This window comes from Engraulis encrasicolus, chromosome 20 (assembly GCF_034702125.1).
Source record: "Engraulis encrasicolus isolate BLACKSEA-1 chromosome 20, IST_EnEncr_1.0, whole genome shotgun sequence".
Taxonomy (NCBI): Eukaryota; Metazoa; Chordata; class Actinopteri; order Clupeiformes; family Engraulidae; genus Engraulis; species Engraulis encrasicolus.
Genome location: NC_085876.1, coordinates 18,009,704 through 18,036,561, shown reverse-complemented (window position 1 = coordinate 18,036,561; position 26,858 = coordinate 18,009,704). Strand labels below are relative to the sequence as shown.

At 46.6% G+C, this 26,858-nt stretch overlaps 1 protein-coding gene across 1 annotated transcript in view; it reads left to right on the top strand.

Moving 5' to 3' along the window:
- The first annotated feature begins 4,444 nt into the window (after positions 1-4,444).
- The window catches only part of LOC134436828 (venom phosphodiesterase CdcPDE), a 69,725-nt gene continuing 47,311 nt past the window's right edge, over positions 4,445-26,858 (top strand). Inside the window, exons 1-11 of the mRNA XM_063186178.1 lie at positions 4,445-4,483; positions 5,660-5,753; positions 7,150-7,284; positions 8,665-8,790; positions 19,567-19,639; positions 20,758-20,846; positions 22,115-22,194; positions 23,177-23,296; positions 24,234-24,343; positions 24,442-24,507; positions 24,990-25,062. Coding sequence (XP_063042248.1) covers positions 4,445-4,483; positions 5,660-5,753; positions 7,150-7,284; positions 8,665-8,790; positions 19,567-19,639; positions 20,758-20,846; positions 22,115-22,194; positions 23,177-23,296; positions 24,234-24,343; positions 24,442-24,507; positions 24,990-25,062 — 1,005 coding nt within the window. The remainder of the gene's footprint in view (positions 4,484-5,659; positions 5,754-7,149; positions 7,285-8,664; positions 8,791-19,566; positions 19,640-20,757; positions 20,847-22,114; positions 22,195-23,176; positions 23,297-24,233; positions 24,344-24,441; positions 24,508-24,989; positions 25,063-26,858) is intronic.

The following is a 26,858-nucleotide window of genomic DNA, read 5'->3' as shown; positions in this document are numbered from 1 at the left end:
CTGAAAACCGCAAGATATTTTTCATGGTGGTTAGTGTTAGCTAGGCTGAAGTAAATACAGCATGAACTAGAAATGCACTCAGAGAGTGCAGACCTCCGCCAAGGAAGCTGTTTGATAGAACATTTGACTAGTTAGAAATGTCAAAATACGCCCTGTCCCGCAATTCAACTTTCTGTCACTAGGGGTGTCTAGATTCGCAGGCTAGCAATGCTGAGGAATCCGGATCTCCACCAAAAGGTAATCCTTTGTTCATTTGGTCATTTCCAGCAACTCCACAAAGTTTTATCCAAATCCGTTCATAGGTTTTTGAGTTATCATGCTGACAAACAAACAAACAGACAGACAAACAAACAGACAAACCAATTCGATCAAAAACATAACCTCCTTGACGGAGATAATAATGCTGACACATTTTCATTGAATCTAGGAAAATGTTTTATGTTTATGTTACCATGAAATTGTTCCAGCACAGCCTACCTTCATTCAATTCCCAACCCCATCACAATTTCAATTTTGGTAACACTTGTAACCGTGATTGGCCTGATCTCTGACAATGACACGGCCTAAAGAGGGGAGGTGGAGCAGCTGGCATGCTGGAGTCAAGACAACAACCTGGCTGCACACACGACAACCTACCAGTTAGGTAACACTCCTGTTCAGGCCTGGGAGGAAGAGCCCCATACCACTGAGCTAAGGGTCCAGACCACTACCGACATTGTATGAGGCTTCAGGAGGGAGGTTTACTATTGCTCTACGTAAAACTCTGATAGTTGGCATCCATTAGGCTTGCAAACAGTAAGGGAAAACATCCTCAACTACAGATAAGAAATGTCCTGAAATAAGGTGCACTGTTCCTTTAAAAGGGAAATTCCACCTGCCATATGCCCTCCACCACACCTATACTTACTCCCATACTACTGTCTCTATGCACGTAACACATAATTATTATGACAAATAATCACACAAATAGATAAACAGATATAAAAATGTGTTCTGAGTTCTGAGGAAACTTCTGTCACGTGTAATAAATGAAGGCTGCTTTATTCCTTCCAAATAATCATAAATGTGATGATCTGATCTCCCATAAAACCACATGACCGCATTATCTTAATTTCTACGTGAGTGAGTTATCAATAGTCTGTCATTAGTCCTTTGTACTTGTTCCACGGGCATGTTAATGATCACTTCTCACCAGCAGTGTTGCCAGATTGGGTGGTTACCCGTCCGATTGGGCTACTTGGGATGGCCTTCTGCGGGTAAAAACGGGAAAGATTGGCCATCTGGCGTTTTTTTTTCTGCAGTTTTGTGCCCATTGAAATCAATGCAATTTTTAAAAAATGGGCGGAATTTAGCGCATTTTGGCGGTTTTTGAGGACCTTTTGGGCGTGATTTGATCAGACACATCTGGCAACACTGCTCACCAGCCATCTCCACTCTCTCCTCCAGTCCATTCACAGGGGTCCATAAAGATATGGACAGCCCTTACAGCTTTCTGTGTGTGTGTGTGTGTGTGTGTGTGTGTGTGTGTGTGTGTGTGTGTGTGTGTGTGTGCGCGCGCATGTGTGTGTATGTGTGAGTGTGTGTGTTTGTGTGCGTGCATGTGCGCGTGAGCGCGTGTGTGTGTGTGTGTTCAATATTATGCCATGTGCATCTGCTGTACATGTGCACATACAGTACAGTAGGTGTGAATTGTGCAGATGTGTGTACTGTACTGTCGCATGTGTGTGTTCATGTGTGTGTTCATGTGTGTGTGCAAGCTGCAGATGTGTGTACTGTACTATCACATGTGTGTGTGCATGTGTGTGTGAATGTGTGTGTGCAAGCTGCAGATGTGTGTACTATTACATGTGTGTGTGCATTATCCAGATGTGTTTTATGTGGATAGTGTTTGAATCACACAGAGTAATCGACTCCAGCAGGGACAGTTTACAGTTTTGATTCAACACTTAGAGGTCAATTTAACCCTTTTCATACAAATCACATTAACAATAATAACAATAAAATCTTCTTACATTACTATTAGTCTCCAAGTGTTGAACTAACACCTCAAAATCTACTATGGAGACATTGTAGCGTTCAAACATCTCTGGGTCCCCGAATTGTCCTGGTTTACCCCCTCCCATGTGGCTTCTACTGTACTGGGTGTGTGTGTGTGTGTGTGTGTGTGTGTGTGTGTGTGTGTGTGTGTGTGTGTGTGTGTGTGTGTGTGTGTGTGTGTGTGTGTGTGTGTGTGTGTGTGTGCGTGCGTGCGTGCGTGCGTGCATGTCTGCCTGCCTGCCTGTGTACGTGTGTGTATGCATATGTGCGAGTGTGCGAGGCCAGGCCCAAGAGATAAAGAAAGTCTGTGTGTGTGAGTGTGTGTGTGTGTGTGTGCGTGTGTGTGCGTATGTGCGTGCTTGCGTGCGTGTGTGTGTGTGTGCGTGTGTGCGCGTATGTGCGTGCTTGCGTACGTGTGTGTGTGTGTGTGTGCGTGTGTGTGCGTATGTGCATGCTTGCGTGCGTGTGTGTGTGTGTGTGCATGCGTGCGCGCGCGCGCGTGCGTGTGTGTGTGCATGTGTCTGTGTGCGCGGGTGTGTGTGTGTGTGCATGTGTGCGTGTATGTGTGTGTGTGCATGTGTGCGTGCATGTGTGTGTGTGTGTGTGTGCGCGTGTGTATGTGCACGCTTGTATGTGTGTGCGTGCGCGGGCAGTAGATAGGTAATCGATTACCTGGATAAGGTATGCAGCTCTCTGTTCCTTCATACCACGTTTCAGAGGTCAGAACTCCCCAGCTGTCACTCACAGCAGAGCTGGTCCATCCTCGACTCGCATGACACCCAACCATGGGGCTAAAGACAATCAGCGTGGACAGAAAGAAATTCATTGTAAGTACTCTACCAATTTATTCCGTTAAGACGCAGCGTTTTAAATAAGCCGTTACCAGAATGGCAATGACTAAGTCGTAGTACCTTACTAAAGCCACTCATAGGAGAGTAATACTTTGGAAATTAACCTTTCAATGGCTATTACAGCATGCCACTGGTGGTACGGGGTGCATTAAAGGGATACTGTCCCATTTTTGGAAATAAGCTTATTTTACACCTCCCCTTGAGTTAAATAATAGGCTTTTACTGTTCTTCTGTACTTTCAACCGTTCTCTGGGTATGGCAGTGCAAATTTTACCCCCATGCTAGCAGTTAACATTGAGTCCTATGAGACCAGTTCGCGGCTAACTGGTCTCATAGGACTCAATGTTAACTGTTAGCTTGGAGGTAAAATGTGCACTGCCATAACTAGAAAACGGTTGTGAATACAGGAGAAAGGTAAAAAGCCTATTATTTAACTCAAAGGGAGGTGTAAAATAAGCCTATTTCCAAAAATGGGACAGTATCACTTTAAGGGGCTACATTTTTCAATTACTGTACCTCTTAGTCTCTCGAAACTCCAGGATTTTTTTTTTGGTTGGGGGGATTACAGATTGAGATACAGTAGGCCTATGATGCACAATGCTCATATATACACAGATATGGGCATAGATATGGCTTTTACACCTGTCTGTCATTGCACTCCTCAATATCAAACATGATCTAGCATGAAGATGTTTTCAGAAGTCACTTTCTACTAAAATTGGGTTTTAACATAATCTTATCTTGGAGAGATGAAGATAGGATTCATTATGACATGCTGTAATATTGTCCCCTGGGTGTGTGTGATTTTGCTCATGAAAACATTTCTCGTTATATGGTCAGCCGTTTTATGACAGTGATTCAATGAAAATGGGTGGACTCCATGAGTTTCAATGGAAATGGGTGGACTCCATGAGTTTCAATGAAAATGGGTGGACTCCCCTATGTGTTTCAATGAAAATGGGTGGACTGCCCTACGGTATGACTTTCAATGGAAATGGGTGGACTGCCCTATGACTTTCAATGTTAATGGGTGGACTGCCCTATGACTTTCAACTGAACGTCAAGCTTTATCTGTGGGACGTGAGGTTTGCGCCTAAGAAATCAGGTTGACAACTAAAATACTATATACACTCCTGCTCCCAATCGTAGCCCCTTATCAGACACTGACATCCACTGCGATGTTGCAATAGTCAGATTAGTCACTGAAAGAAATTAACTACCATAGTACTACACCACTATGCCAGTGCACATGGCCTTTAGTAATAAGTTACGACTTGGTCATTGCCATTCTGGTTACAGCTAATTTTTGGCTGGTGGCTTAAGGAGTTTTAAACCTTTTTGCATTTTGAAGCTATACCTATACTATAATCTTGTTAAGATCCAAAAGTGTAAAATACTAATTCTTATATTTGTTATCTTTTCAAATGGTCTTAGGATTTTAAGCACAAGAGCACATATGTATATATTGGCAGAGAATTATCACTGTTGTGAACTTTTTACACAGAGGCCACAGGGAGTGACACCCAGAAAGTAGCCTACTGTGCGGTACTTTCAACATGGCGCACAGCTGCCGCACAGCTGTCACAGAAAATGACGTAATGTTCAGGGAAATTAAATTACAGTTGACTTAATTGATGTATTCTAAAAATATATATTGTGCTGCCTCCAACTGGTAACAAGAGCGATCCGAGATGGCAACAACCTGCCTCCCTGCCCAATGCTACATGCTTACACTGTGAGTGGCCAGGCAGACAGACAGACAGACAGACAGATGGAAGAAAGAAAGGATGAAAGAAAGGAGGAAGACATGACAGGAAAGAAAGAAAGAAAGAAAGAAAGAAAGAAAGAAAGAAAGAAAGAAAGAAAGAAAGAAAGAAAGAAAGAAAGAAAGAAAGAAAGAAAGAAAGAAAGAAAGAAAGAAAGCATCATTGCCGTACCTGGTCCCACCCCTCAATAATGGGCTTCCAGGGCAGCAAAGCATATGTGAACATCTGTCGTAAAAAGATTGAAGGCACATGCTGAAACAAGCCAGTGCAATTTTAAAACGCATGCATGCATGTGGCCTGTCTTATTTCATTGTAATTGAGTGTAGCCTACGATTAGAGGCAGGGACCTGCAGCATGAAAGTACAGTGTATGAAGACTTCTGTTGCAAAATGACCTAAACATTTTGTGACTTTTGCATTTTATTATTGGTGCTGTTCTGACGTTAATTCATCTACATGTGGATTCTTGAAATTCAATTATTTTGAGAATCTACTTTTTTAAACCCATATAAAATGCATCTGGCGATACAATGCAATGCCGTGCACACTGCAAAAATGTAAATTTCCCAAAATGTTCCAAAATGTGGGCCGTACGTCATTTTGCAATGAAGCTCTTCATATTTTAATGAACACTGCTTGAGCTAAGGCAGCTCTTTACTTGGCATAACGTAAACATGATCTTTGACATGATCTTTTACAAATGCTTGACGAGCTAAAGCATGTGACAATAATGTCCTCATAAAATATACAACCTCTATAGCCTATCAAGGTTCCTAGTGAAGTTCCACATGCTCCCCGCGCCCCCTCAAGCACCTCCCCCTTCAAAAGTCTGTGCAGACCACTGGATTAACTGGCTGTGTGTGTGTGTGTGTGTGTGTGTGTGTGTGTGTGTGTGTGTGTGTGTGTGTGTGTGTGTGTGTGTGTGTGTGTGTGTGTGTGTGTGTGTGTGTGTGTGTGTGTGTGTGTGTGCATGTGTCCATGTGCGTGCGGGTGTGCGTGTGGTCAGATTGGTGCTTTAGCAGTTGCCATAGTAGGCCTAACCATCATTCTCGGGCTGGGCCTTGGACTGGGACTGCAGCTGAAAGACTGCCAGAAACCTGGTAAGTCTCCAACATTTCCCCCTTTTATCTCCTCAGAATGCGCTCTGCCTTTTGCATATTTAAAGGAAAAAAGTCCACTTCAACTTCGAAATTTCATTTTATTCATGACGTCACGAAAAAATGAAATGAAAAGTGAGAGCATAAAAATCCTGGTTGAAGCTGACTTTTTTTCCCTTTTTATCTGGTCATTTGTTTGTCCTGCTCCCAGGTCAGACGTTTGGATATGCCGGCTTTAAAGGGACACTGTGTGAGATTTTTAGTTGTTTTTTTCCAGAATTCATGCTACCCATTCACTAATGTTACCTTTTTCATGAATACTTACCACCACCGTCAAATTCTAAGTATTCATTATGACTGGAAAAATTGCACTTTTCATACATGAAAAGGGGAATCTTCTCCATGGTCCGCCATTTTGAATTTCCAAAAAAAGCCATTTTAGCTGCAAAAATGACTACTTGGACCATACTAGAAAATATTTGTTTATTACTTAGTAAACTTTCATGTAAATATCAAATTTGGCGATAGCCAACCCAGTTTCAATGAGCAGCATAGTTGCAGTACCTTTTTTGACCATTTCCTGCACAGTGTCCCTTTAACCTACTTTTTAAACTTTTTACCGCTTTTTTCACAACAGTCAGTCACTCAACATTGACCTCACCCTTCTGCTGACATAATGTGGTCTGTGAGACTGTGGTGAGGCAATGTCATGACTGACAGAAAACCACAACTGAACGCCTACATGGAAACCACATTTGCCTCAGCACAACAAGCTAAATTGCAGACAGCAGCTTTCTCTTCTTGTTAGTTTTCTCCTCAGTCTCCTCTCCACAGCGGACAACAGACAGGAAATGGCTGGGAGAGAGAGATGGGGAAGGTTTGGGAAATTACCTTTTATATAGGCCGGGAACCGAACCCGGGCCGCCCATATAGTAGTCCAGTGCCCAGCCGCTATAGCCATGGCTGGGCCATTTCCTTACTTCTTACAGTCACATGTACTGGCCTTCCTTGATGCATGAAAAGTCTTTTTTATGGCAGAATCACAGCAGAATTTCAATTAATCAGCAATCGGCTTTATAAACACAGCTTTATAAACACTTTATTAACATTTAATAACAATTAACATTTAACAAAGCATTTACAAATGGTTATAAATGAGCAATAACCAAACTCTGACTGCACAGTGGAGTGGGAATCAATTTCTACTGTGTGAGTTTTATGTGGCTTCATGCTTTCTGGTCTTTGAAACTTCCTGGACCGCTGCGACTACGCTGTGTTAGCATAGAATTTCTTGCCCATTTATATACATTTGTAAACATTTTGTTTGATAATTAGTTAATGCTGTGAATAGGATGTTATTCTAAAGTGTTACCAAACATGTTTATCCCCCCCCCCCCAGTGGTTGCTACGTCGTGTAGGAGTCGTTGCTATGAGCCGTTTGATGAGGAGGAGACGCCGGGTTGCCGCTGTGACCAGCAGTGTCACGAGAGCAACAGCTGCTGCTACGACTTCCAGGACACCTGCCTACAGCCAAGTAGGCTACACACTCACACACACACACACACACACACACACACACACACACACACACACACACACACACACACACACACACACACTCACCCACACACACACACACAGGCACGCACGCACGCATGCACACACATCTGCCTATAACCAAGTACGCACTCACACACACACACACACACACACACACATACACACACACCTGCCTACAACCAAGTAGGCCTACACACACACACAGGCACGCACGCATGCACACACATCTGCCTACAACCAAGTGCGCACTCACACACACACACATACACACACACCTGCCTACAACCAAGTACTGTACACACTCACACACACACATAAACTCACACACACATGCGCGCTTGTGTGCACACACACGTGCGCGTGGCGTGCACTCACACACATGCACACACATCCTACAACCAAAGCCTACAAGCCTACAACCAAATACACACACGCGCACAAACACAAACACACACCTGCCTACAACCAAGTACACACTCACACACACACACACACACACACACACACACACACATGCACGCACACACACACACACGCACACACACCTGCCTACAATCAAGTACACACACACTCACACACACACACACAAACACACACGCACACAAACACGTACACGCACACACACACACAAACACACACACCTGCCTACATCCAAGTTAGTACACACACACACACACACACACGCACACACACATGCGCTCGCACACACACACACACGCACACATGCACACACACACACACACACACACACACACACACACACACACACACACACACACACACACACACAGTTCATTTTTTTTAAATCTATCTTTTCCAGAGACAAAACGAACAATTTTACTGTCTTGTTTTACTCACTTGTAATGAAATATAATAAAAGAAATCCGGAATCTTGAAACTTGTAGCTTAGAGCCTGTAAGAGTCAATGGCACACACACACACACACACACACAAGCCACAACCCCCCAATAGAGAGAGAGGGGACCCATTACATAATTTGTTTTGGGAAGGGGGCCTCATAAGATGACTTTGTCCTGGGCCCAGCCAAAGCTATCAACGGCCCTGCAGCACCCCCCACCCCCCCGCCCCCCACCCCCACACACACACACACACAGACACAGATAATGATAATAATAGCCTAATAATAATAATAATGCATTTTATTTAATTTAAAAAGCGCCTTTCAAAACACTCAAGGACACTGTGCAGAGAGAAGCAAAATAAAACAAGACACATAAAGAGATTATAAGCAAAACAAAAGATAAAACAAAACAGAGTTAAAGAATCATAAAGAGTAGGCTAACTGAAACAGATGAGTTTTTAGTCTGATGATTTCCTTCTCTTGGTGCTGTAGGTCAGCAGTGGGAGTGCACACGGCTCAGGTGTGGCGAGAAGCGTCTGCCGCAGAGTAACTGCCACTGCTCTGACGACTGCATGAGCGCCGGAGACTGCTGCACTAACTACCAGAGTGCCTGCCAGGGTAAGGAGTAAGGACACTGCTGCTCTATCTACCAGAGTGCCTGCCAGGGTAAGGAGTAAGGACACTGCTGCTCTATCTACCAGAGTGCCTGCCAGGGTAAGGAGTAAGGACACTGCTGCTCTATCTACCAGAGTGCCTGCCAGGGTAAGGAGTAAGGACACTGCTGCTCTATCTACCAGAGTGCCTGCCAGGGTAAGGAGTTAGGACACTGCTGCACTAGCTACCAGAGTGCCTGCCAGGGTAAGGAGTAAGGACACTGCTGCACTAACTACAGTATCAGAGTGCCTGCCAGGGTAAGGAGTAAGGACACTGCTGCACTAACTACCAGAGAGCCTGCCAGGGTAAGGACACTGTTGCACTAACTAAGCCAGGCCATGCCCTCCTAGTGACGCAACAGCTTCATGCCGTGTCCTGACCAAGAGCGAACTACGCTGCCTGGTAGCGTGGGTAGCAGAAGAAGTTTCGCCTTGAATTCGCTGTATTCGCTCCAGACGCAGCATTGACATGTTTGATTCAGCTAATCACATAACGGCTCTGGCTTGACAGCCTGGGACATTTGGAGATATGAACGTTCCGATTGGTTTTCGCCGAACAGCGTCAGAGCGAATTCGCCTGCGATTAGATTTAGTTTAATCGTCAAAATTCGCTCTGGTCGCGCAAGAAGCTTCGCTCCTGGCGAATTCGCCTTGGTAGCGCAGGTCGCGTGCCCTCCATAGAGAAATAATGACTTCCGTCACTTCATTCGCTCCGTTCGCTCCTGGTCTGTACATGGCATCAGCGTTGCTACCAGTCATGTCAAGAGCAATGCAAGTACTTTCTGAGTTCCCGCAAAATTGGGAAGCAAACAGTTTCTTGGGAAGCAAACAGTCATTAGCAAACCAAGGGAAGCCGTTTGGGAAATGCAGTTTGGGAAATGTTAATTGTTATGCCCTTGGTCAGACCAAGTCTCGAAGAGATTTGAAAGTCGATGATAATCAGGCTAGCACTAACTACCAGACTGCCTGCCAGGGTAAGGACACTACTGCACTAACTAAATTCCATATATTGCTCAGCCCTAGTGCAGCTGTAGTCTTTGTTCTGCTGCCTCAGACTAACCTGAGAAATCCCATACGGCTTCGCACAATCGTTCCCATCTGAAAGACAGCAGGGATACTTTCCCAAAAATGCTTGGTGGTGGTACCTGTATATTGCAAAGGAGTAATGCAGGGAGGAGAAAGGAGTTGCACACAGGAGCCGGATGCGATTCAGGAGAAACTATTTAGAAAAGCCAGCTATTATTTTTATTTTCAGCTTTTCAATACTGTTTCTCCTGAACTGCGTCTGGCTCCTGTGTGTGACTCCTTTCTCCTGAGCCTGATCTCGACGAAATTTCGTCTAATTTGTCGCACAAAACCAAAATCGATATTGCGTTCAGATTTCGACGCATTCCCTTTGTTGTCACACATGCGTAGTGGCCATGCTGCTGTCTGGAGCACATTGTAACGGAACGCGCAGCTCGCTCTCTTCCTGGACCAGCGCGTTTCCTACATTACCCACACCACCCTGCCACTCGCTAGTTATGGGGAGTGGTTATAATTATGTAGCGTGTAGGAACGGGTGCAGGATAGTTGTTTTTCGTTCTTTTTGTTTTTTTCCTTATCCTCCTCCTCTTGGGTATGTGCGGTCATAAACGCTGACGTGATTGGTCTGCAATTAGGCGCTGGCATCTTCAGGGCACCTGTGGGGTCCTGAGCAGGTAGCTTGTTCTGTGGCTAGCTCAGGAGCTGTGTGGCTGGCGGCGCGTTTGGTGGCGTTTTCCTTGGCAAGCCTAGGGAGGGGTACCCAGGAGCGCCTTCCCCAAAGCGCCGTAGCATCTGCTGTAGTCCGGGCTTTTGCATGATCAAGCCTACATTTGCCCGAGTAGTCCGACGTTTACTTGAGTGGTGCAGCTGGTGACCGGGGCCCAGTTCCTGTGTGTACTGAAGTGTGTGCAAGAAGCCAGTGGTCGGGATAAGCAGAGTTGGCTACGGAGCCATTCACCTGTAGGCCTATGTGTGTGGCGTGATAGTCACAGAACGCTGTGCTGCGCGGCTCAGCTGCTGTTCTCTCTAAACATAAATTAAATGAAACGTATGAGTGTTGTGTGAGTGTGAAGTGCGAACTGCTGCTGCTACATTGTAATTTTGAGGTTTGTTTTGTTATTTTCTCCCCCCTCTGTCCTAGTGGCCAGAGGTTGTAGCCGACTGATCTAAGGGGTAGACCACAGGCTGAGGGGGGCTATTCTTTTTTGTTTTGTTTAGTTTGTTTCCTCTTCCCTTTGTTAGTCTGTCCCTCCCAAATTCACACTGGATCCGATCCCCTTTAGCTCCCGGTACTAGTCCAGCCCTACTGGCCCCTTATGATCGAGCTCCCAGGGTACGCAGCCTCCTTGTTGAAACAGTCACTTGAGAGTGTAGTGAAAGTGTGTGAGATCTATCTGAGTCAGTGTGTTGGACTCTTGACTGTGTGCCACCTTACGGGTTTATTTGCCCCACTCGTGTGTAACAGGGGTTGCAGTGCTAAATACTTTGGACTATTTGTGTTCTGCCTTAGGGGTCATTTCCCTTCACGTGTGTATTAAGAGGCTGGCCCTGACTGTTCCCTCTGTTCGGCCCAGTAGGCTAGCGCCGACCCGGGCATTGTAGGAGCCAGTGTGTCTTTGTCCAAACTTTCCCCCCAATGTATTTGTTTATTTATGTTTAAACTGTTGCAACACTTCATATAAATTTTAATGTGTATTTAATAAAATCTGTATTTTTATACTTTTCTTAATTACCGTTGTTGTGTGGATTTTTGGGACAGAGTTCCCCTTGCTCTGAAAGTGTGAATTCAAGGGGTGGCGTAGTCTTTACTGTAGGGGGCGCTACATCTACAAAGTCTACTGTAGGGGGCGCTACAACTTTGGCGTAGTCAGGCAGGACGATTCCTGTGAAGTGTTGCAATAGGGTTCCTTGTTTTGGTTTGTTTATTTTTGGCGCAGCAGTGTGTGTGTGTTGGTGTGTGTGTGGTAGTAGAGAACAGCAGCTGACAAGAAGATGGCGGAACTCCAGGAGCTGCGGGATGAACTGGAGCGACTTCAAGCCGAGAATCAAAGACTCTCAAATGCCAGAGGTGACGATGCCCAGCCTGGGCAGCGCAACCAAATAGTGTACATTCCCAGAGAGAGGCGCTGTCCGAAATTTTCTGGGGCCCCAGTGGGTGGGTCTTTAACTGTTGAGGAATGGGTGGAGGAGGCAGAGGGCTGCATCCGGTCAAGACACATGTCCAATCAAGAAAAAGCCCTGTTTTTGTATGATCACCTTGAGGGCGAAGCCCGAAATGAAATTAAATATCGTCCCACTGCAACTAGAGAAGACCCTGTACAACTAATCAAAGTGTTGAAAGAGGTTTTTGGTTGTGCTAAATCTTATGTGCTCTGGCAGCAGCGTTTCTTTGATAGAAAGCAAAAAGAAAATGAGTCTTTGTTTGAATTTTCACATGCTCTAATGGAACTCATGGAGAAAATCAAAATGTCAAAAAATGACTGTATTGCTAATCCTAATTTAGTCTTGAGGGACCAATTCTGTGAAAATGTCCACGACCCCGCTCTGCGAAGAGAGCTTAAGAAGCTGGTGCGGGCTAACGCGGGTTGGACGATCTTGGAGGTCAGGCAGGAAGCCACTAGGTGGGTGGAGGAGGGCCAGGCAGGAAGTGATCATAGCCGTCGTGAGGCTGTGAGGCACAACAGTAAAGCCCAGTACACATCTCAGTGTGAAGTTACGCTCACACAGACCTCTGAATTAGCGGAATTGAAAGGCCTGGTGCTGAAGCAACAATCCCAGATAGAAATGCTGGTGAAACATTTGGGACAGCCAAATTCTACAACCCCTGCTCCCCAGCCATATCAGGGTGGTCGCTTGAGGCGGACACCAGACGGCCGCCCAATCTGTTTTAAATGTGGACAACCCGGGCACATCGCTCGTTACTGTCAGGCCTCCCGTCCCCTAACTAGTGGGCCCAACCCTCCATCGTCCGTAGATAGTACGTCCGCACCGCCCCCACCCCCGGCTGTCAGCGCCACCAGCATGTCGGGAAACTAGCGCCGCCCAGTGTACAGAGCCATACACTGGGAGGGACTGTATCTGGCTCTCCTTGTTTGCCTTCTCGTAGTCACTTAGTGGGAAAATGTCCAGTGTTAAATGTCAGTATGGGGGGAATAGCTGTTCCTTGCCTTGTGGATACTGGGTCTATGGTCACCACCATCACAGAGAGTTATTTCCATGAGCATTTTGCACATTTGCAGAAGAAAGAGTGTAATTGGTTAGGCTTGAAGGCAGCAAATGGGCTGGATATACCATATAGTGGTTATGTGGAAATGGAGATAGTCGTGCTGGGTCAGTGCATTTCGGGGAGGGGGGTGTTGATAGTCAAGGACCCTGAAGATGCCGCGTCTATTCTTCGTAAGACAGCCATACCTGGTATCTTAGGGATGAATGTACTTGTAGAGTGTTACCAGGCTCTTTTTGAACAGTTAGGTTCCCAGCTCTTTCAGTCTCCTCTGATTGAATCGGCAGGCCCGGCGGCTCGGCAGGCTCTGAAGCAGTGTGAAAGGATCGAGGCCGTCGTCAACGCCACCAAGCCCTTCAGAGTGAGAGTCCACGGGAAGGCGTCGACATGTCTCAAGGCGGGTACGCTCACCATGGTTCCAGTGTCATGTCCCCAGCTGGAAGCTGTGGATTTCCTGCTGGAGCCACCCAGCTTTGAGGAGGAGCAGTTGCCAGAGGGACTCTTGATGTCACCTACCCTCGTCTGTGCTCGAAAGGGGCTCCTCTACGCGCCAGTAGTGAATGTTGGCGCGGCAGACATATGGCTCCCCCCACGTCGCGTCATTGGAACAGTGCAGGCTGTGACGGCGACACCTGTCCGAGGCACACCCATCATTGTAGACCCTGCCTGGGAGGAATGTTGCGCTTATGTATCGGCTCAAGAGGTGTCCCCACCCGCCAATACCCCTGCCCCTGAGCAAGACTTCGTTGGCCTAACCCAACAGCAGGCTGCCCGAGCCCAATCCCTTCTGGATAAGTACAGCAGTATATTCTCCCAGAGCGATGCAGATCTAGGCTGCACTTCCCTTATAGCCCATGAAGTACCCCTGTTAGACAATGCTCCAGTTCGCCAGCCATACCGCCGCATTCCGCCCTCCCAGTACGAGATGGTGAAGGCACACATTCAACAGCTTCTAGACAACCAGGTGATTAGAGAAAGTTCCAGCCCCTACTCCTCCCCCATTGTCCTTGTGACCAAGAAAGACGGTAGTCTTAGACTTTGTGTGGATTATCGACAGCTCAATTCTAGGACTCGACGTGATGCCTACCCGCTCCCGAGGATAGAGGAGTCACTGGATGCATTGTCAGGGGCCAAGTGGTTTTCCACATTAGACCTTGCTAGTGGTTACCATCAAGTTCCGGTGGCAGAAAAAGATAAGCATAAGACCGCTTTCTGCACACCATTTGGCCTTTTTGAATTCAATAGGATGGCGTTCGGCCTCTGCAATGCACCCAGTACCTTCCAACGCCTCATGGAGCGCATCTTCGGAGATTGCCGCTACCAATCCGTCCTACTGTACCTGGATGATGTCATCGTTTTCTCGGCCACGGTCGAGCAACATCTTGAACGACTGGAGGAAGTCTTCCGGAGACTGGAGAAGCAGGGCCTGAAGGCTAACCTGGCAAAATGCAAGTTCTTTCAACATGAGGTGAACTACCTGGGGCACGTGGTCTCGGCTGAGGGGGTGTCCACTGATCCATCAAAAATTGAGGCTGTGAAGGAATGGCGGCGTCCAGGTCATCTCGCTGAGCTCCGGTCATTCCTGGGCTTCGCGAGTTATTACCGCCGGTTCGTGGAGGGGTTCTCCAAGCTTGCAGCCCCCCTACACCAACTGGTGGGGAAGCTCAGCGGGCCTCGACGGAAGGGGAAGACGCCACCCGTTCCTCTAGGCGAGGCATGGGATGAGAGCTGCGAGGAGGCATTTCAGGCCTTGAAGAAGAAACTTACCTCTGCGCCTGTGTTGGCCTATGCTGACTTCCAGAAGCCCTTCATCCTCGAGGTGGACGCTAGTCATGGCGGGCTTGGAGCTGTCTTGTCGCAGGAGCAGGGGGGGAAGATCCGTCCAGTGGCATTCGCCAGCCGCGGGCTTAAGCCCACGGAGAAGAACATGGAAAACTACAGCTCCATGAAGTTGGAGCTTCTCGCATTAAAGTGGGCAGTCACAGAGAAATTCAGAGAGTATCTGCTCGGGAACCACTTCACCATCATAACTGATAACAACCCGCTCAGCCACTTGCAGACGGCCAAGCTGGGTGCACTTGAGCAGCGGTGGGCCTCACAGCTGGCCTCCTTCAATTTCATCATCAAATACCGCCCGGGCAGGAACCATCAGAATGCTGACAGCCTGTCAAGGCAGTACTTGGAGCGGTTCTCCTTCGGCACAGCAGTACCAGCGCTGGGGGTGTTGGGAGAGAGGTTCCAGGCCGTGGGGGATGGGAGCCATTGCGAGGAAGTGACTGCTTTGCCAGGGCGTACGCCCCAAGACCTGCAGCAGCTGCAGGAGGCTGACCCCGTCATCGGGCCAGTCCGTCAGCACCATCAGAGAGGCCGGTGGCCTCGTACTGAAGAACGGAAGATGCTGCCTCGGGCCAGTCAGGTTCTGCTCCGTCAATGGGACCGGCTGGTGAACCGTGAGGGAGTGATGTACCGCCTAGCTCATGTCTCAAGTCACGGCCCTGAAGTACTCCAACTGCTGCTGCCCCAGTGTTTACAGGATGAGGTGTTGCGGAGTGTCCATGATGACCAGGGCCATCAGGGAGTGGAAAGGACCATTGAACTTCTGCGAGCCCGGTGCTTTTGGCCAAACATGGCGCGAGATGCGGAGAAGTGGTACCTGAAGTGCCAGAGGTGTGTGCTGGGGAAGGCTGTGCTACCGAAAGTGCGGGCCTACTGGGGCACGCTGCAAGCGAGTCGGCCAAATGAGATTTTGGCCATGGACTTCACAACTCTAGACCCCGCCAGCGATGGCAGAGAGAATGTGCTTGTCCTCACCGATGTTTTCACCAAGTACGCTCAGGCCATTCCAACCCAAGATCAGAAAGCAACCACTGTAGCCCGCATCCTAGTGCAGCAGTGGTTCCATAGGTTCGGACCGCCAGCCCGGATTCACTCTGACCAAGGGCGAAATTTCGAAAGCCTGGTGATCAAACAGCTCTGTCAGATGTATGGGATTCAGAAAAGCAGAACACCTCCGTACCACCCACAGGGGAATGGTCAGTGTGAAAGATTCAACAGAACACTACATGGCCTGTTACGCACGTTACCAGTGGCAGAGAAGCGCCGGTGGCCTCAGCACCTTCCCCAGCTCACCTATGCCTACAACACCACCCCCCACCAGACCACTGGCCATTCACCGTATTTTCTGATGTTTGGGCAGCATCCCAGACTGCCAATAGATTTTCTCCTCGGCAACAACAGCGCGGCTCCTGAGCATGACAACTTGGAAGAGTGGATCCAGAAGCACCAGCAAAGCATAACTATGACCCGGGAGCATGTAAGGCAGCGCGCCGCTGAACAAGCACAAAGGCGGAATCAAGGCCACAACGACCAACTGAATGATGCCGGGTTTCGGGAGGGCCAGCTGGTACTTCTGCGCAATCATCCCCCAGGTCGAAACAAGATTCAAGACCATTGGCATGCAGAAACATTCCAGGTGCTACGTAGCGCAGGCACTGTCTACACTGTGACTCCCGTGGGGGGAGGGCCATGTCGTCAGGTCCATCGAACCGAGCTCAGGGCCGTGCCGGAGGGGTGGCAGCCCGTGGCTGAGGGGCGTGACCGTCCTGTGAGGCCAGCCAGTAGAGAATGTGAGAGAAGAAACTCTGATCCGATGGACGTGGATCCATCCGATGGCATGGTGGTGGTGCGCAGCGGAGAGAGGCCTCAAGAGAACCCAGTTCCGATTAGAGACCCGGCCCTGGGAGTGGGGGAACCCCCGTCTGAGGACCTAGCGGCCCCCGAGGCCATGCCTCCACCTGAGACAGACCAAGAGGAAGTTTTGCTCCCCGGCTCGCTGGAGCCATCCAGAGCCCCGTCGACAGAGGATGTAGCTGATGCGCTGGGGGATGCACCCGCCTGCCTGCGGCGTACGACCAGGGCCACTGCTGGCTGCCATCCAAACCCCCACCGTCTACCCCAGAGCAGTGTCCTAGCCAGTGAATTACAAGAGGAGGGCCCCCGGGAAGAAGAGTGAGTTGTGATCGTCGGGCCGCCGATTCAATTGGAGGGGGTGATTGTAGCGTGTAGGAACGGGTGCAGGATAGTTGTTTTTCGTTCTTTTTGTTTTTTTCCTTATCCTCCTCCTCTTGGGTATGTGCGGTCATAAACGCTGACGTGATTGGTCTGCAATTAGGCGCTGGCATCTTCAGGGCACCTGTGGGGTCCTGAGCAGGTAGCTTGTTCTGTGGCTAGCTCAGGAGCTGTGTGGCTGGCGGCGCGTTTGGTGGCGTTTTCCTTGGCAAGCCTAGGGAGGGGTACCCAGGAGCGCCTTCCCCAAAGCGCCGTAGCATCTGCTGTAGTCCGGGCTTTTGCATGATCAAGCCTACATTTGCCCGAGTAGTCCGACGTTTACTTGAGTGGTGCAGCTGGTGACCGGGGCCCAGTTCCTGTGTGTACTGAAGTGTGTGCAAGAAGCCAGTGGTCGGGATAAGCAGAGTTGGCTACGGAGCCATTCACCTGTAGGCCTATGTGTGTGGCGTGATAGTCACAGAACGCTGTGCTGCGCGGCTCAGCTGCTGTTCTCTCTAAACATAAATTAAATGAAACGTATGAGTGTTGTGTGAGTGTGAAGTGCGAACTGCTGCTGCTACATTGTAATTTTGAGGTTTGTTTTGTTATTTTCTCCCCCCTCTGTCCTAGTGGCCAGAGGTTGTAGCCGACTGATCTAAGGGGTAGACCACAGGCTGAGGGGGGCTATTCTTTTTTGTTTTGTTTAGTTTGTTTCCTCTTCCCTTTGTTAGTCTGTCCCTCCCAAATTCACACTGGATCCGATCCCCTTTAGCTCCCGGTACTAGTCCAGCCCTACTGGCCCCTTATGATCGAGCTCCCAGGGTACGCAGCCTCCTTGTTGAAATAGTCACTTGAGAGTGTAGTGAAAGTGTGTGAGATCTATCTGAGTCAGTGTGTTGGACTCTTGACTGTGTGCCACCTTACGGGTTTATTTGCCCCACTCGTGTGTAACAGGGGTTGCAGTGCTAAATACTTTGGACTATTTGTGTTCTGCCTTAGGGGTCATTTCCCTTCACGTGTGTATTAAGAGGCTGGCCCTGACTGTTCCCTCTGTTCGGCCCAGTAGGCTAGCGCCGACCCGGGCATTGTAGGAGCCAGTGTGTCTTTGTCCAAACTTTCCCCCCAATGTATTTGTTTATTTATGTTTAAACTGTTGCAACACTTCATATAAATTTTAATGTGTATTTAATAAAATCTGTATTTTTATACTTTTCTTAATTACCGTTGTTGTGTGGATTTTTGGGACAGAGTTCCCCTTGCTCTGAAAGTGTGAATTCAAGGGGTGGCGTAGTCTTTACTGTAGGGGGCGCTACATCTACAAAGTCTACTGTAGGGGGCGCTACAATTATGTAATTATATAATTATGTTTTCAAAATTTGTTGTATGTAATCTAATTTCGTGAAGTTCACTAAAAATAACAAAAGACATTTCTGGCGTTTTTCATTCATTCAGTTTACCTCAAAATCACTGAATTGATTCCTTTTGGGACTGTGACGCTTGTTTAACCGACGGCACTCTGACGGCTGTCTGACGCCCAACAAGCAAACTTTAAAAATTTTAATTTTAGTGTTGGTGGCAACGTTACAACACAGATGGCCAAACTCGGCTTCTGATTGGTCGAGCTTCAAGCGCAAAAATGCTCTGCTGTGCCCTGACCAAAACCATCCCTAAACCTAACCTGTCAATAAATCAATGTTTCTGCTGCTTTAATTTTGCCAAGAACAGCGAAATGAGCACGGCAATGGCGAATTTGTTGCAACATTGTGCCCAGACCAAAACCATCCCTACACCTGACCCATCACAGAATGTGTGGACACACGTGATAGCCGGTTTCAAATCGGCAGGTTATCTTAAAGCTCGACCAATCAGAAGCCGAGTTTGGACATCTGTGTGCACCAGACAGCAGCATGTGTCACAACAAAGGAAATGCGCTGAAATCTGGACGCAATTTCTATTTTGGTACGCATGATAAATTAGATGCAATTCCTTTGAGATCATGTAGTAGCTCTCGTCCGTGCAGTGTGTACTGCCCCATATGGTTTATAGCAAGTTCCAAACAAAACTGGAAAATTCTGTTCAGAGCATCTTTGGTTCATCACTTCCACCACAGAGATGACAAATTGATGCACTTGTGTCTTATGCAGGACCAGCTTAAGATGGCCAGGGGCCCCTAGGCTACAGGTTGCTGTGGGGCCCCCCGTAAGGCAAATCTTGCGACAATTCTACAAAGACAATGTCATAATTAGGAGCTAGTAATTTATGATAACATGTCTACCAACTGTATTTAACATGAAAGATGAATTTTACCATATCACATCTTGTCACAATTCTGCATTTTTTTCACTTTTGGCCAATCAGGGCCCCCCTGGCAGGTGGGGGCCCCTAAGCCCTAGCCATATCTAGCCTGTGCATTAATCCGGCCCTGGTCTTGTGTTCTAAATCCAGGGGAAACAACATGGTTGGAAGATGAATGTCCTGACATGGCTCAGCCCAGCTGTCCTGCAGAGTATGTCAATATGTGTATATGTCTATGACTGTGTGTGACTTTGTTTTCTTCCTTCTTGGATCATACTGCTTTTTTTCTATCTGTCTGTCTTTCTTTCTTTCTTTCTTTCTTTCTTTCTTTCTTTCTGTCTTTTTTCTTTCGTTTTTTTTTCCAGAATTCTTTGGAAGTAGGCACACTTAATGGAATTCTGTGTGAGTTTTTAATTGCTTTACTGCGCAACGTTCGTTAATGTTTTCATGCTGTGAGGACTGCAAGACCTCTTTCCCCATGTTGTTTTACTTTGCACTGCATTATGGGGTTTCCTTCGCTTTGCATGCCCTTGCGCTCAAATTTGTTGTGTGGTTTTAGTGGTGTGAATTTGTGAGTTTGTGATCCACGCCCATACACTTTCCAAATCCTTCACATGGCTTCCTCTGTATGTTCGTAAGTATCATGAGCCTATTTTCAAAATTGCAAAAGAACACGAAGCTCAATATAGACATCATGTAAGAAGAAGAAAAAAAAGTCCAGTTGACTGTAAACAGAAGAATCTATGAATCTATGTTTTTCTCTCAAATTATTTGGTTTGACTTTTGTGAGTTTGTTTCCCTGTCTTTACACTTTCAAAAGACACTGCCCTTCTCTTTGTTACTTGTCATTAAGTAGCATGTTCATGATGACGAAGTATTTGCCGCTTAAACGCACGTAGAGTTCAAAATAAACCGTATATTGTGCACTTGCTCTTTTTTGTCCACAAAGATTTAACTCTCTCTCTCTCTCTCTCTCTCTCTCTCTCTCTCTCTCTCTCTCTCTCTCTCTCTCTCTCTCTCTCTCTCTCTCCCCATCTCTCTCTCTCTCTCTGTGTCTCTGTCTGTCTGTCTCTCTGTGTCTGTCTGTCTGTCTCTCTGTGTCCGTCTATCTGTCTGTCTGTCTGTCTGTCTGTCTGTCTCTCTCTCTCTCTCTCTCTCTCTCTCTCTCTCTCTCTCTCTCTCTCTCTCTCCCTCTGTGTGTGTGTGTGTGTGTGTGTGTGTGTGTGTGTGTGTGTGTGTGTGTGTGTGTGTGTGTGTGTGTGTGTGTGTGTGTGTGTGTGTGTGTGTGTGTGTGTGCGTGTGTGCGTGTGCCTCCTGTCTTCACATATACAGGTTCAAGAGGCAGCCACTGCTGCTGGTCTCCCTGGATGGCTTGAGAGCAGAGTACCTGCAGACCTGGGCCCACCTGCTGCCCGTGCTCACCAAGATGAGTACGTAAACAGGGGCAGATTAACATACAAACTACGGCAGATATGGTTGCTTCCTAGGGCCAGATTAACATACAAACTACGGCAGATATGGCTGCAACATAGGGCCAGATTAACATACAAACTACGATAGATATGGTTGCTTCCTAGGGCCAGATTAGCATACAGACTACGGCAGATATGGCTGTAACCTAGGGCCAGATTAACATACAAACTACGATAGATATGGCTGCTTCCTAGGGCCAGATTAACATACAGACTACGGCAGATATGGCTGCAACCTAGGGCCAGATTAACATACAAACTACGATAGATATGGCTGCTTCCTAGGGCCAGATTAACATACAGACTACGGCAGATATGGCTGCAACCTAGGGCCAGATTAACATACAAACTACGATAGATATGGTTGCTTCCTAGGGCCAGATTAACATACAGACTATGGCAGATATGGCTGCTGCCTAGGGCCAGATTAACACGGACAATACGGTAGATTTGGCTGCAGTCTAAGGCCTCCCTGAAGTGTCAGATTAACACGATATAGCAGATATGGCTGCTACCTATAGGGCCAGATTTACACACAATATGGTAGATTTGGCTGCAGTCTAGGGCCTCCCTGCAGGGCCATTTTAACATACTAGACAAGCCTAGGGCCCCCACCTCAAACTAACATACAAGCTACGGTAGGTATGGCTGCAGTTTAGTCCCCCCTTGCAAGGCCAGATTAACACACAAGATACACTAGATATGACTGCAGCCTAGGGCCCCCCACCCCAGATTAACACACAAGATACACTAGATATGGCTGCCGCCTAGGGGCCCCTACCCCAGATTAACACACAGGGTGGATATGGCTGCAGCCTAGGGGCCCCCATCCCAGATTAACACACAAGATACAGATATGACAGCAGCCTAGGGCCTCCACCCCAGATTAACACACAATACACTATATATGACTGCAGCCTAGGGCCTCCACCCCAGATTAACACACAATACACTATATATGACTGCAGCCTAGGGCTCCCCACCCCAGATTAACACACACCATACACTAGATATGACTGCAGCCTAGGGCCCCCCAGGGCCAGATTAACAATATTTTGAAACACTTGATCAGTTCTTGTTGATGGATCCTATCCACCCAAACAGTCCTTAATTGTACTCTTACTCTCTCTCTCTCTCTGTTCTCTCTCTCTCTCTCTCTCTCTCTCTCTCTCTCTCTCTCTCTCTCTCTCTCTCTCTCTCTCTCTCTCTCTCTCTCTCTCTCTCAGAGCAGTGTGGCGTTTCAGCACCGTACATGCAAGCTGTGTTTCCCAGTAAGACCTTCCCCAATCACTACTCTATAGCAACGGTATGTTATAGGCCTATCTCACCACATTCCCTCTGATACACCTCCACCACAACACAGACCCATCCTCCCCGCCAAGCCACTGCTCAAGGCTTTTTACACACCACATTTATATATGTGTATATTTATTGTATTTATTTATTCACTATTTTTAGGCCTATTATTTTAATTTCTATCTCTTATGTGTTCTGTATAATGTATTGTGGATATGTGTGAGTGTATGTGTGTGTACTGCTGCTGCAAAACAATTGCCCAAGCTGGGACAAATAAAGCTTCTTGACTTGACTTGACTTGACAAACAGCACTGTAAACAGCATTAGTCTTCTTGAGATGGGAAGAAGTATGATAATTCTGGGGTGCATTTCTCAAAAGCGTAGTTGTTAGCCAGTTAGCAACTTGGGTAGTTGCCAATGGGAAATTGCACTGAAAACAACAAAGTAGCTAATGAAGTTAGCAACTATGGTTTTGAGAAATGCATCCTTATCTTGGTTCACAGAAACAAAAATTGGGCAGTCAATATGCTAACTAAATCCCAATAGAGTATTTACAACACTGTGGAGAGTCCAATCAAAAGTCAGTGTAAAATTTTGCAGGTGGCCAAAGTAATGCCAACTCTAATGCTCTTAATATTTGCAGGATATTGAGCCAAATTAACCCTGAAGATACACTGATACAAGTTACACTGACCAAAGAGTAGAATGAACACTATTTTTGAGTGGGAGAAAGGGTTATCTGAAACGGAGTTCGTTTCAACTATTTAACCCCTTTGTGCAGAGCCTATGCTATAACCTGTCCTCAGAATTGTAATGTCCTAAAGTAAGTCTTATTTTGTTACTTAAGTCTCTCCGTAATGTCATAGAAATGTTGCTATGATGTAGTTGAGTCTTTTCAGCAAAGAGTGAACGGGCTCGCCGGTTGCCCCACCTACACAAAGAGTTTAATTGACACTGGTATGTTTACTGAATTGTTGATTCCCCCTTGTCAGGGCCTATACGCGGAGTCCCATGGCCTGGTCGATAACAGCATGTACGACCCTGTGTTTGACGCCTCCTTCAGCCTGTCCAACTCTGAGAAGGATAACCCACGCTGGTACTATGGCCAGCCGGTGAGAACTAGCCTGATTATCATCGACTTTCAAATCTCTTCGAGACTTGGTCTGACCCAGAGCATAACAATTAACATTTCTCAAATGCATTGTTGACCCGCCTCCGTTGGTTTGCTACTGGTTGTTTGCTTCCTGACCAAGTGGGAGGAGTTCCCGATTTTTCTGGAGCTCAGAAACTATATTTATATTGTTCCTTCCTGGCCCGCACTAGAAGCAACTCTCCTGGTGGCAGGGTGATCCGTTGCATGGAAGCCACTGCCACCGGTGTGTGAATGTGAGAGTGAATGATTTCATTTGAGGCATGTAATGTAAAGTGCTTTGAGTGCTCAAAATAGTGGAAGGCACACTATAAATGCAGCAGACCATTTGTGTGGTATAGCAGAAGGAGATCTGTGTTACTTTGATTATATAGACAGCCAATGTCAAATGTTCCATGCAATCTGTCTGTGCACAATCAAGTTGATTTGGTTCAATGGCAGGCATATGTAGATATCTTGTGCTTATTGACTTTTTTATTACTTAAATCACTTTTTATTTTAATACTTAAAAGAGTGGGCGATAGAGATGGGACAGGGCTGGTAAAGGACCCACTTGTAAGTCCAATCAACGTGTGTGTGTGTGTGTGTGTGTGTGTGGGGGGGGGGGTCCTAACGCACCGACATGACAGTGACATGATATTATAGGGAGAGAGATTTGCATGTTAAGTGTTCCCAGATGAGGATGTCTTACTACATTGTAGTATTCACTGTATACACTGTATTCAAGTTGAATGACAGAGCCTATTAAAGTGTCCAACGTCTTTATTTCAAATGGGTCTCTTTGGCCTCCATCCCTAAGTCTTAACAAAAGCCGCAAAAGCATTGGCTTTTTATTAACATCTCAAACGTGTCGAATGTGGATTATGTTCTTATAACACATGCTTTGCTCTTCATCCCAGATCTGGCACACAGCACGCTACCAAGGACTCAAGTCCGGAACATTCTTTTGGCCCGGCTCTGACGTCAAGATCAATGGAAGTTATCCCAACATATACATGCCATATGACGGGTAAGCCAACAACATTTTGCAATGTACAGTATTCATATACTGTTTATAGTGTACTGTAATTTGCCATAATATAATGTTTCATTCATTTCTCCCTCCAGAAAAGTACCTTTTGAGAAAAGAGTCTTCTCAGTGCTACAATGGCTGCGACTGCCAGAACATGAGAGGTAATCAATGCAGTGATCAATCAGAGTTAAATGTTTGCAACTGGTTCATGCCAGTGGTATGTGCAAAGTAACTGAGGGTTTGCTAACACATACCCAAATATAGCTGAAAACTGAGACTTTTCCCTTCGTTTATGCCTTGGTTTACTTTACGCTATCGTAAACAAAACCTAATCCTTCCATGGAATTTTAAAGAAATCCAGACACAAAAGGATTTGAAGTGTGCTGACTCCTTTCCCCAAACCTTTAGTTTACCCACAAACAGAGATTTGCCTGGCTCCCTCCTACCCTCTGCACTGCCGCCCACCCACAGCCATTAATGACAGCTCTCGACCGCATATTTACAGTAGACAAATTGAATGATGGTGTGTGTGAACAAAAGTTAATCTGGGAAACGGAAGTGTAAAAATGTTAATTTATCAAAATACCTGGTTATGTGTTAATCAAGTGACTCACGTTTGATGTCTGTGTGTGAATACTTGCAGGCCAGATTTCTACACGCTGTACCTTGAAGAACCAGATAAATCAGGTCATTCCTACGGGCCCGTGAGCGGAGGGGTAAGGTGTAGTCTTACTCTAACATTTAATTCAGTCTCATTAAGTTGTTTTTATTTACTTGTTCTCAAGAAACATTCATCATCAAACTTTTGACTCATTCTTTGACTCATACTTTTGACTCATTCAGATGCTTTGTTTACTTGTTCATGTCTTTCTTTTCCAATGTGACGTTCCAATACCAAAACAGTTTAAGTTACACCCAAAATAAATACCATCATAGTGTGTGCCAGATGTTCATAATCAATGTAGCCTGGCATGACGGATGGTATGGTCTTACATTCACTTAGAACTCATCAAGATGTTTGGTTTATTTACATAAGTTCAACAATACACGTAAAACCTCTGGGTTCTGGTAAAAGCAGGACTACTAACTTGGTCATTCAAAAAGAAAAAGGTTTACCGCACACTATACTAAGCACTTTGTTCCTTCATTATTAATCCATCAAGAGAACAATTCTAGAGAATATCTTGCGCTAATCCACCTCTGCCATGCAAATGAAGTTAAGGCAACGAAGTTTGTGCTGTAGTGATATATTTGCTTTTCCATCACGTTTCAATGCATTTTAAGTCGATGTACAGTATATATCTTTGATCGAAGCAGTCCTTCTGATGTCGAGTCATGGTAACAGGCTCTGAACTGGACCTGACAACTTGGCCCGCTGTACACAACAGAAGGGACAATCCATTGCAATCAGCAGTCCAATGTAGGCCTTCACAGAGACAGAGCTATAGTGGGGGCAAGCAGGGCATTTGCCCCTGGGCCCAAGGCCATCCTGTATTGGTGGTAGGGGTCCTATGATAACGACCTTGGCAGGCTGTATGGGGGCCCTATCAGTGTTTTGCCTGAGGGCCCTGTGCGCAATTTTTCCATCAATGGGCCCTCAGTTTTATTCACCTACTCTTCTTTTGGCCACTGTTATGCTCCCGTTTTCACATGCGGCATGCTAAATGACTACTGCATAATGTTATAATAGTTAATTTGATCATTCTGAGGAACTAGCTGGTGTATGTTTAGGTGTTATGACAGCTGGGGTTGTTGCTGGCAGGAAATACAGTAAATGTAGGCCTACATTTGATGCATTAAAAAGTTGTAAGTACTTGTTTGCAACGCAACGTTACACTCTCATCGGGTCCAGGCAGATGCTGTCCATATAGGGCCGGCATCAGGGCTGGATTAAGACGGCTTGGGGCCCCTAGGCTGCGGGTTGCTGTGGGGCCCCTTGGAAAGCAAATGTCGCAACAAATGTACATAAAGAGTATCATAATTACGAGCTAGAAATGAGTGATAGCTTGTCTACCAATTGTACTCAATAAGACACTTGATTTGTTCAATATTGCATCCTGTCACAGTTCCTCAATTGTTCCCTTTTGGTCAATCAGGGGCCCACTGGCAGGTGGGGGCCCCTAGGCTGCAGCCATATCTAGCCTGTGCGTTAATCCGGCCATGGCCGGCGTGACTGTGTTCCCCAGAACAAGGACTCTTTAGACTACCCGGCACATCTTGAGTCATATGTATGCTAACAATAACAATAGCAACAAAATTTCTATGGTAGAGTAGAGTAGACGTACTTGAAAAATCCCCACAGAAATGAAGGAACTAATTTGCATGGTCATGATGACAGTAAACAAATGATACAAAGATGAATGAGGTGGAGTGATTTCTCATTTTACATGCGCTTTTACAGAAAGGGACCTTGATAAGGAGTTCCAGATGAAATGGTTAGAAGTGGAACGGGAACTTGGCCTTAAAAAAAAAGTTGGTGCAAGCAGCAGTCGAGAATGAAAAGCAAAGACAA